This window comes from Panicum hallii, chromosome 6 (assembly GCF_002211085.1).
Source record: "Panicum hallii strain FIL2 chromosome 6, PHallii_v3.1, whole genome shotgun sequence".
NCBI lineage: Eukaryota > Viridiplantae > Streptophyta > Magnoliopsida > Poales > Poaceae > Panicum > Panicum hallii.
Window position 1 is genome coordinate 39,408,970 of NC_038047.1, and position 12,229 is coordinate 39,421,198.

The 12,229-nt window shown below is 45.4% G+C and overlaps 1 protein-coding gene across 1 annotated transcript; it reads left to right on the top strand.

Annotated features, from left to right (window-relative positions):
• The first annotated feature begins 9,711 nt into the window (after window positions 1-9,711).
• On the top strand, window positions 9,712-11,313 carry LOC112897233 (serine/threonine-protein phosphatase PP1-like). Its single transcript, XM_025965487.1, has 3 exons — window positions 9,712-10,231; window positions 10,338-10,897; window positions 11,007-11,313. Exons 1-3 carry the CDS (start codon window positions 10,039-10,041, stop codon window positions 11,178-11,180), a joined length of 927 nt encoding a protein of 308 aa, XP_025821272.1. The 5' UTR covers window positions 9,712-10,038; the 3' UTR covers window positions 11,181-11,313.
• Window positions 11,314-12,229: the final 916 nt, after the last annotated feature.

The window sequence follows — 12,229 nt, forward strand, 5'->3', positions numbered from 1 at the left end:
TAAAAACGGGCCAAGCTAGAGCCTGTCATCAAGCTCACGAGTCATGGGCTCCGGTCAGCAGAGTTCGAGCCTCGAGCTATTCAATGAGCCTTGTTAATTTTCTCAATCCACATTACATTGTGTTGGAATGCAGAGGCGCACAGCTTTTCAGAGCTCATATGCAGGGTCATTCATGTGATGGTGGTGCAAGGTCTAAATATATCCCATGTGTTAGAAGATAATATTTCCAAGTTTAGAAAATATTCTTTAGGGAACAAGTTGTCTCATGCTCGTTATCAATCAATTCAAAATAGTTTATTTCTAAAAGCTACAATGATTATTTGTTGTTCTATGCAAAAAGCAAAACAGCGATTTAGTTTCTCTTTTTCATCTGAATTTATTTCGTACACGTCTATAGTCTTTTTCCCTTTCAAATACCCTAGTTCCTTTCAAGTTAAGCAGTATGACTCACATGTTGAATATTTGATCAATAAATTCTCCACGTCGTGATGTTTTTATATATGCCATTAGTGCAAAATTGATTTGACCAATGTTAATGACCCCTTCCTCGCGTAACCATGTGCGTAGGCACATATCTTTGGTGAAGTCTCTCTGACAGCTCAGGCCATCAGGGCAAACCACCTAATTATCTTACTTGTTTTTTGAGCAAGAGATTCTCATCTTTTCATCCGCTTTACTAGTTCATTTTTATTACCTATCAAATCAGCACTTCTACTGAACACATATCAGTCGATGCCTTCTTGGTTTCTTATTCACATGAACCATCTTGGAATCCCATGCTAAGTGTCAAAACTCGATGCCTTCTTGGTTTCTTATTCACATGAACCATCTCTGTGTAAGCTCATTGCTCTAAGACATGATATGGTTCAACTTATGAGTAGTTAGTTTGTTTCTAAGTTGTAACATACTTTATGGAGTTTTGTGTTTCGATGGATTCACACTGGCTGGTGATTGCTAGTTCCGCGCAGCCCGGCCGCCCGGCTGCCCCTGCCACCTCGAGGTCCTCGCGCCACTACTCGGCGTCCTCGCGCCATTGCTGCGGCGCCCGAAGCTCCGGCCCCCACCGTCGACCCCTCCCTCCGGACCTCCTCCTCGCCCTCCAAAGAATCTGCTGAAGAAGGTTTATATCTGCATTTGCTTGATCTTCTCAACTTTGATCATTAGTAGATGAGTTATATTCTTCGGTAATTGGAATACTGATAAAAGTCCTGCATAATCTGGCGTGCTTGTGATCATCAAATTTGTACAGATACATGGTGGTTTTCATTTTGCAGCTATCATATTCTTATTCTGATACAAAATTGCAAATTATGTCATACAAACTGCATGTATTAACCAGCTACTTGCACGTGAATTTCATAAACATATGACCAGAGCTGGATAGAATCTTGTTTTTCAGTAAGGGAACTTCTATATTGTGTTAGTTTTCTAATGGCCTATGAACAAGTGCTCTTTAAACATGGATATATCTATTTGTGCTTGAATAAGCTTTGTGATGGGCTGATGGATGCTTATTTCTGATCTCTGTTTGTATTTTCTTTAGCTTCTTGCCCTAGCTGTTTGCCTGTTTTAGTATCCAATTACAAAGATTTCTGCAGTAACAGAAGCCATCTTCTTGACTGATATGGAGCTAAACACAAACACAGTATATCCCAGGAGGCAGGAGTCAAAGACATTTGTTAATGTAGTCTAGATTTCCTATATTTGAGATTTACTTGTTTATTAGCAGTAGACCACTCAAATAAAATTTATGTCTGATCTATGAGTTGTATGACATATTGTGTGTGGTCAATGCTTGATGTACGTGTAATGCTCAATGCTAATCCATGTTAGAACACCATTTCTATAATTCAAATGTCAATATGGGTACGTGGGGTTTAATGTGTTGATTTCAGTTGATATCATCAAGCATCACGCTGCTGGAAGGTCTGTTGATTTTTTATTTTATTTTTGCTTCTTTCATTTGAATATGATTACAGAGGCTATTCTTTCATTTATGTGACATTGTGTCTAATTATATTATGTGTTCCCTGTACTCTGTGTGTTACTGTAATTTTTTTCATCGCCCGTAGCAATGCACGGGTACGAACCTAGTTACAGTTAAATTTATAATTAATATATTTGACTTTGATCAAATCTAAAAATTGCTATAGTTTGGGACAAAGGTATAGCATATCATAATTAAAAAATGCATGTATGACACCTTGATGTCGAAATGTTAAGACTGAAACCTTGCAAATACATACATTTTATTAGTACTAGAAAATACTTAATGTTTTTTTATTGTTTTGGGTAGTGGAAATGGATCCTACGGACAACCAAGATGAGTTAATGCACGAGCTCATTTGTGGTAGTACTGGGCAAATAGCTCCAGAGTTTCATGAGGACGAGAACGATGGCAGCCAATTTTTAAACTTGCATTATCATGGCGACGAGGAGCAAGATATTAGTGGGGAGGAAGAAGAAAATGTCAAGGAAGCCGAGGTATGAAATTTAGTGATTCTTCCAGGCATCAGGATAAACGTTTTGTCAATACCTGCCGCGACGTCCACTAGTTGCTAGCAACCCGCTTGATAAGTTTGCGATTCTTTCAGGCATCAGGATCGACGAAGCCTAAACGGAAACGTGGCTCCAAGAGGAAGATGGTAGGATGTACGACCATCATGGAGATCAACGAAGCAACCGGCGAGCCACTAGCCCCTGGTCAAATTAGGACGACCTTTGTAAATCAATTGGGATATCTTGTTAGGGAGAACGTCCCCATAAAGTACAAGCTTTGGAAGAGAAATAAAGTCTCTGATCGACCTGAAGATATCGTGCCAGATTCAGAGAAAGATTTGTTATGGAAAGAGGTGTCGTTGCACTTCAACTTTCCCCCGGGCAAAGCTGACAAAGTAAAGGGATGGGCATTTAAGAAGATGGCAATTCAGTTCGGCTCGTTCAAGAAAAAATTGGTGGCAAACTTTGTCAACAAGGGCCTCACACCAGATTTTGATAAAGTCTGGAACAAGCAACGAGAGTGGTGGAATGAAATCGTGAATTACAAGCACAGTGCTGACAGCATGGCAGCCTCGATTCAAAGCAAAATGAATGCTAGCAAAAAGACAAACTTCCATAGACTTGGGCCTGGAGGTTATAAGGTTGCTGTTCCGAAATGGGAAAAGATGGAAAATAATTTAATTGCAAAAGGAATCGTACCGCAGACCTTGAGTTGGCCCAAACGAGCAAGGTATTACTTCTATGCTCATGGAGGCACACTAGACCCCGACACTGGAATGTTTGTGACTAGCGATGTACTAAGAGAGGCTGCCCAAAGACTTGACGACGCAATGAGGCGTACGGAAGAAGGAACCTTCCAGCCCAACAGAGAGAATGACGAACTGACTTACGCTCTTGGGAATGCGGAACACACTGGACGGACCCGAGGCATGGGCGTAGTTCCATGGAAATATGGCTTTTCCGGAGATCTCGAAACCTACCGAAGCCGATGCAGAAGCAAGGCAGTAGTGGCAGAGAAGATCTGTAGCCTAGAAAACCGGATAATGTCACTTGAGGCAGCAGTTGAGCAATGCTCGGACCAACCAGCTGCCAATGTGGAGTTCAGCACCCCTTCTCAGCGTCGTAGCAGTGTTGCTTCCACAGAGCACCCTACTTTGGGTGCCGACAGGACGAGGGACCCCATCGACGACATCCCCGTTAGGACCCAATGTGAGCTTCTGGTTCTTTATGGGAAAAAGCTCAAAGTTTGTGTTGAGGGTTATGCGGAAGTCCAAGAAGAAGGCAGGACAATACATTGCCAGCCAATTCCTGAAGGATTCGCCAGAGTCTTTGTTGACCGAATTACTGAAGAACGCTGGGAAGACTTGGACCTCCCGATCCCTATAGGTCCTGAAGAAACAGAACTACAACATGCCATACACACATGGATTGCGTGGCCAAAACGCGACATAAGATTGATGCAAGCAGCCACAGATTCCGCTCGGTGCTCAAGGCAAAGATCACCAACGCCAGCTGATGACAGGAATCCTAGTGTTGGCCCACCTTCTCCACCGCCTGCACGGGACCCCAGCATGGATCCGCCATCACCAGCCGCACAAAGCGAGCCAATTTCGGCATCATCACCAGCCGCACAACAGAATCAGAGTCAGCGACAGAAGGCATACACGGTACCTTCGGTCCAGCCATCTCATAAGCAGCAAAGAAAGAAGAAAGCGAAGGCTCCAGAAGAGAAAGAGGCAGAAGAATCATTTGAAACCTTCTTGCTGAAGCGCAAGCTACTGAGGGAGGCTGCGAACAAGAAGCCAGAAATAGATCCGGTTGTGAAGGCACACTTCATTAAAAACTTCATTAAAGATCCCACCAAGGAGAAAGAAAGGGAGTCGGATTATGATCGGCAGATCAGAAAGTGCTACAACAACCCCAAGAATCGACGGATCAATGCAAAGACCGTTCCCCAGCTCGGAGAGCAGTCCAAACAATCGATCCCTCCGTTGATAGTGCCGCGTGAAGAATGTCCTGATGAATCAAGAGATCCGTTGACCATGGCTGGGATGATATTGCAAACTGATCTAACAAGGGCTCAATTGCTTGGGGAGGCCCTACAGAATGCCCGCGGCAGGAAAAAGTTTGTACTTGGTGAACCTTTGATATGGCCAGAGTTGCTACCATTCCTACCAACGAGAATGGCCGAGTTACACAAATGGTATGCCGTGCAATCTAAAGCTAATGAATTAGAGATGTTCCCAGCCCGGATTAAAGATGAGCATTTCTGGCGGGGGGCAGGTGAAGTATATATCGAGTTTGAAGCACTTTACGATTTATACCATCAAGATGCCCTTGACAAGTCCCTCGTGAGTGTATGGTGCATGTGAGTATTGTCTCTCGTTTCATTATTTTTAGCCTTGTGTGTTGACTGATCCCCATTTTTCTTGTGTCCCGTAGGTTAAAAATTCAAATTTGCCGAAAAAAGAACTTTCATAACGTCGGGTTCTTCGACCCCGATATTATACACGAGAAAACAGTAGAGCAAAACCCTGAAGAAATAGTCAATATTATATACAGCGGGTTGCGTAAGAATAGCATGTGTCCCTTCATTCTCTTGCCGTACAACCATCAGTGAGTCGTTCTTTGTTAGCCTCTTTTTTTCAATCCCTTCGTATTAATAATACTATTTAATAACTATTTTAATCAACATTAATTGGTTATGCGTATGTATATGCACAGCTTTCATTGGATATTGCTTTGTATTCAGATTGACGAGCACAAGGTCTTGGTGTATGACTCGTTAAGGCAAGATAAATCAAAGTACCAAGATCTCATCGAGGTGGTAAATACTGCATGGCGTCGCTACCTCCGCAAACACATAGGCTTGCCCATAGGTGAAATCGAGCCTCTTTGTTGGGTGACTGATTTTCCGGTATGAATATACTCTCGCTACTAATGTCATTCGCAATAAACATCAGAAAAATTCTATATCTTAACCCACATTTGTCCATAGTGTTGGAGACAGGGACAAGGAAACAACTTATGTGGATACTACGTATGCGAGTGGATCAACACTTTTACAAGTGAAAAAGGGCAAATGACAGTGGAGGCATTCAATGTACGTGAGCACAATCACATCTGCTCATCATTTTAATTCATCATCTTTTATTCTCATGTTTTTATCGAAAAATGTGACAGCATTGGCGGATGAAAGAAGAACTCATTGAAATGGCTCGGATCAGGGCAATTCAAGAAGCTATATGCGGATTCCTGCTCGATGAAGTCATAAATCCTAAGGGCGAATTTTATGGCGATGTCCGTACAAGCGTCGCCGAAAAAGATCCGACGACGGGGAAGCTGATAAATTACTATAGTTGATGTTCTTAATAATTTGTAATATCTCAAATACTTTTAAACTCCTAAGTGTTCCATACATGATGAATATATATATAATATTAGTGTAATATGCTGTCCTAATATTACTGTGCAATGCAAAAAGTACGATTATGTAGTCGCATACGGTAGAAATACGCATAGCCATACGTATAAAAACGATAAAAAAAGATAAATAAGAAAAAAGATTTAGTGCCGGCCAGTTATACCAGCCGGTACTAACCTTGCTGTCAGGAGCTGGGCCGGGTCGGGCACGTTAGTGCCGGCTGGAAATACGGACCGGCACTAACACTCGCCATTTAGTGCCAGTCAATATAGCTGGCACTAACGACTGTCACGTTAGTGCCGGCTATTTAGTACCGGTCACAGGGACCGGCACTAAATCTCTCTGTGACCGGCACTTATGTGCCTTTCTCCGGCAGTGATCCATAACCCATCCGCATCACCATGCCTTCAACCTGGCCAGCGCGTTGCGTTGATCAACATATTGCGCCCACGATGTCAGTGACTGATCGATGCAGTGTAGTACATCCAAGAGGCCAGAAGGAAAAAAAAAGATGGAGAAAAGCTGCACTACTGGAGCACGCATGCTAGGGCCGGCAACCTGCAAAGATCAACAACTGCTTCAATCAGGGAGATTAGGTTTTGTTAATACATAAGGCACCAGCTGATTGCATTGGTTAATAATGGACCTCACATGTAATAATAAACTAATAAGCGAACAGTGCGCACGCTGCTCCTTGACCTAGATCAATATAATCCCCGCAAAGCGGATATGGCCCTATGTGATCCCCATCGCTGAAGAAGGGTCCGAATCTAGTGGAAAGTGGGAGAAAAGGCATGTGCCGTACAACCACGTTGGTTCGAGGGAGGGAGGGAGGATGAATAATTCTTGATTCTAAGCTTACTCTATTAATTTGTTGGGTAAATTTGTTGCTGAACATTCTTCAACTTTGATTATTGTTGTTGCTTGTATTTGCTAATAGACGCCCTTCAAATTTGGATATTTGCTACAAGACAATATATTCATTAAAATAATGATTTCCATGTTTAGAGGAGAGAGAAAATAAACAACAGGACCAAAATACCCCTACGAGGATATGATGCCCTGACATGTTCGTAGATAATAAAAAATATTTTATTATATTGTTACACTACTGCAGAACCACACATCGGTCTCACTCATAGTCCCAGCCGATTTTGGGTTCGGAATTAATGAAGGCATTAATCCGGGTCCAACGCGCTAGGGGGCGGGAGGGATATTTAGTTCCGGATGAGGTTATCAACCGGGACTAAAGGATCCTTCGTAGGTTAGTTTAAATGGAAAGCATCCCATTGAAAAAAATTATTATTTTAATGAACATAGTGCCTTGGAGCAAATATCCAAAGTTGAAGAGTGTATGTTAGCAAAAATATATGATTGAGTAGTGTCTAACAGCAAGAATCAACATTGAAGCGTGTCCAACAACAAATTTACCCTAAGTTGTTTAGTTCAAGGGAATGAAGAAATGACAATGAATGATGTGTTATACCACCGGATGATGCCATCGTCTGACACGTACTGATCATCTTTGCGGATTTGGTGACAAACACGATAAAAGTACAGTTACAGGATGTGCTATATAGAGAGATATTCATGACATTTTTTGTCCTAGAGTTAATTGGGAGAGGAAGGCGTCACAGGAGGGAGAGTACGGGATAGGGATGTGACGGCGTGAGGGACCCAAGCATTCGCGCAAGGGAGCGAGGTTGGTTTTTTTGGGGTGGTTAGGGGCAAGGGCAAAGCTAGCTTGAATTGGTCCTGGTGCCCAGATCAAGCAACATATATTATATATGTTTAAGGATATGACAGTAGTTAAAGGTATTTTTTTATCATAGTTCATTGGCACAGTGTGGAAGATGAAGGCAGCGTCGCCCCCTGATTTGAGGATTTTTATAAGAACTAGCAAGTGCACGTGCATTGCTACGGGTAATATAAATTTATCCGAATCTATACAAGATTACCAACTTTACGCTCTTTCACTCCGCCGTGCTGGGTTTCGATTGAGATTCGGATTGATTTATCCCGATTTGGATTAGAATTTTGATTGATGAACCAATAAATTATTATTTGCTTTAAAAATGGTAGAGATAGAGATTACCGTATCAATTCTAAACTAAAGACGTCATGACTATTGCTAAAAAAAAAGACGTCATGACTAGCTTACATGTACCGTGCAGGTTATTAAGGCTATCTCCAACCGTCGTTCTCTATATCCTTCATTTATTACAGAATTCTCTACAAAATTCTCTTCTCTATATCTCATTTCTCTCCAACAACGTTCTTTAAATCTCGTTCTCTATACATTAAACCCTATATTAGAAACGTATTTTGTTCCAAATTTTTGTACGTACGTATTTATCATATCTCAAATGCTATGGACATATTTTATTTTTATTTAATTCAGTGTTTAAAACGTAAAGAAAAAATAGAGAAGAGGAGAGAGAATCTCTATATATAGAGGAAACCTGTAGTGTTCTCTATTTTAGAGTACCATTTAGAGAACGCTGCTGGAATAATAGAGAACGGAATCTTCTCTATATATAAATATATATATATAAAGTATGGATAGTACCCTGCTGCTGGGACGTCATTTAGACCGGCGTGCGGACGGGATGACGGGCGGGATATTGGTTGTGTTTCGTAGTAGTGCCCGAGTCCAAACAATGCTGGAGTCAAGGAGAACGACACATGACATGAGACGAGCGGCCTACCTCGATCGTATGAGAGGGAGACTTCTATCAATTATTCACATCTGCCTGACTGGTATGCTAGATCCGCATCGCCGCGTGTCGCGTTTTTCGTGAGCGCGCGAAGCTCATGCTCCCGACGCTTGAAGCTGTGGGGTGCAGGCTACTGTGGCAGCAGAAGAAATGAAAAAATTAGCGGCGATGGCAGAAGCCTGTGCGTGGAAGTCTCGTCCAAGCTTGGATCCCAAGCGACGCGCCGACGCACTCCAGTCTCCAGCTGATGCCACGCCTCGCCTCGCGAGCGACAGGAGCGGCGGGCACAGCGCGCGCGACATGATCCGCCGTCTCTCCATCGACGGCGCCAACTCCATCGACATGACCTCGTGGAGGACCATGGCGGCTGGATGCCCTGGAAGAAGATGATCGGGCTGAGGCGGCCGAGGAGCGGCAGCTTGGCAAGCATGGAGCCACGTGGCCGGCGGCCAACTGTTTTTTTCTGTGAAAGTAGTATGAAAAATATTTGGGATTTTTTTAAAAAAATTAGATATCATTTATGCAAAAAATTAACAAATAATCTATTTGATACATTAATTATCATCAACCAGTCCAATTCACCGCTTTTAATTTGCAGCTGATTGTGGCACCAGACGGGCTAGTGTAACGCGTCGTTTGCTAAAAACCACCTTCAAAACGACTTGGGCTGAAAGATCAGACGGATTCAACAGTTGAGGGAAAAATCGAACTTCATCACGGTCCTAGGGTAAAAAGGTTTTTTTTTCCATTCCGGGCCTGATGGACCTGGTCCCACCCAATTTGTACGCCAAGCAACTTGCCAGGCCGCCGCGCCAACTCTCCAGCATGGACCGAGAATGTTGCCGGGCCGTCTAAGAATTTTGCCCGCCACTCAACTCAACAACCTGACGCGGCCTTGGAGTGGGCAGCTTCAAGCCCATTGGGCTGAGTTGACCACGAGCTGGGAAGCTGTCTGAATTGCAAAACTATGGGAGCCGAAAGATGGATCGGACTACCCCACAGGGCCCTTTTGGAGCGTCGAAGCGTACTCTAACCAACTGGGGACTGGGCCGACCAGAACAACAGCTCAACCTCCCCCCCCTGCAGGCGGCGGCGGCAATTCGCATTTCGATCGACCCCCGTCCTTCCCCACCCTCACCGGCGAGCCGCTCTTCCCGCCGCCACGTCGCCACCCGTCCCGATTTGGCAAGTCGCCGCGGGCCAAGCGTTTGCGCGGCATACAACGGGGGCCGAGGCAGACAACACGACACGCGGGGTCCCCTCGTCTTCCCCCTCCCGTCCCTGCGGGCGCACCACTCGTCGGCGTCGCCACCCCCTCCTCTGTGCCCCGGCCAAGAAGGGCAAGGCCGCCTGTCCGGTCGGACCAAAGGACGAGAGGGTTCGCCGCCGCCGGGTGATATGTCGTGCGTGATGGACGGGAGCGCGGTGGAGGAGCTGATACGGCGGCTGCTGGAGGGGAAGAAGCACAAGGCGCCGGGGAAGAAGGTGCTGCTGACCGAGGCCGAGATCCGGAACCTCTGCGTCACCGCCAAGGAGGTCTTCCTCTCCCAGCCCAACCTCCTCGAGCTCGAGGCCCCCATCAACGTCTGCGGTGGGCAAACCAAATAACCGTTCTCCGATCTCCCTTTCTTACTTTTTGTTTCCGCTGGCCTCGCCGTCACCGGCGGCGATTCATCTAATGGATCCGGTTGTTGCAGGTGACATCCACGGGCAGTTCTCGGATCTTCTGCGGCTGTTCGAGTACGGCGGCCTGCCGCCGACGGCCAACTACCTGTTCCTGGGCGACTACGTGGACCGCGGCAAGCAGAGCATCGAAACCATCTGCCTGCTGCTGGCGTACAAGATCCGGTACCCGGACAACTTCTTCCTGCTCCGGGGCAACCACGAGTGCGCCTCCATCAACCGCATCTACGGCTTCTACGACGAGTGCAAGCGCCGCTTCAGCGTCCGCCTCTGGAAGCTCTTCACCGACTGCTTCAACTGCCTCCCCGTCGCCGCCGTCATCGACGACAAGATCCTCTGCATGCACGGGGGCCTCTCGCCGGACCTCGACAGCCTCAGCCGGATCAGGGAGATCCAGCGCCCCGTCGACGTCCCCGACCAGGGCCTCCTCTGCGACCTCCTCTGGTCCGACCCCGACCGCGAAAGCTCCGGGTGGGGCGACAACGACCGCGGCGTCTCTTTCACCTTCGGCGCCGACAAGGTCGCCGAGTTCTTGAACAAGCACGACCTCGACCTCATCTGCCGCGCGCACCAGGCAAGCCTTTCATTCCCTCCAGCCATTCAGGCGTCTTCTCCAAGTTCAGTCCTAAATTGCCATTGCTTAACTTTCAAAAGAAAAAAATTGCCATCGGTTGCAACCACAGGTCGTGGAGGACGGGTACGAGTTCTTCGCCGACCGGCAGCTGGTCACCATATTCTCGGCGCCCAACTACTGCGGCGAGTTCAACAACGCCGGCGCGCTCATGAACGTCGACGCCAGCCTGCTCTGCTCGTTCCAGATCCTCAAGCCGTACAGGGGCAAAGCGCAAACGGAGTGACATGGACGGAACAGGCTGCCGCCGGCCGGCGGCCGGGACGCGGGAGATGTTCATTAGAGGCGTGTTTAGAATTGCAACGAGATTTGCCTGAGCAGGTGTTTCCTCTCGCATTTTTTGTTGGCCCGAGAGCTGCCGGTTCAGTCCGCAGTTACTTCTGAATCTTTTGCTTGTACCTGACGATTCAATACGTGTATATATAAAAGATTGTAGTTTCTGAACTGCTTCCATCTCATGATCATACACAAGGGGCAAAATGTCATCTCAAAGTTCAGTTCAGAAGCAGTTTATATGCAGAAAACTGAAACATATCTCCTTAAAGAGCAATGGACCGAAAACAAGATCCGCATCTTTTAGCAAATCAATGGAAATGTGAGTCTAGAGAGGGATCAACTTATAAGGATTTTTTGCTGTTCATCTTTTGCCCCATCTACAGACACAAAAAATCAGTTTGTTCCTTCTATTTTGGCTGTAACTTTTCTTAAAAGTGGCATCCGCCAACTTGAGCTTCTCAACATTTCAGATAGATGACTTTCGACGACAATGCTCGTCGAAAAATTTGCACAGGTAGTCCAGATTGTGAAAACTGTTAATGGTTGTTCAAGACTTCAAGTACAGCAACCATTTTCAGAACCATAAAATCTGATTTCTGGAGCGTATCATTTGAGATCTTCCATAATATCACCATGTTCTGAAACTTTTAGCAGTTGTTAGGTGTACTGTTGCTCATAAAGAACAAGCATTTGGGTACCTTCTTCAAATTATTTTCAAGAATACTTGGCTTCTTTCAGTACTTCAAACTTGAGCACCTGCAGGATCTGAGGATAGATACGGGTTAGCAGCCTGAAGATGCCTGCAGATTAATTTTTCACAGGAAAAATAATGCAATTGGTGTTTCCAATCAAGCAGTGCTAATAAGGAGAATTCTTTTTTAAAAAGAAAGAAAGAAAGAAAAAGGTGAGCTCCAACCTGGCCGCTAATTGTCGTGTAATTTCATTTATGCGATGAGATCGATAGGAGGGTAACAAGAAATCGAGCGCTGATGGCTACCT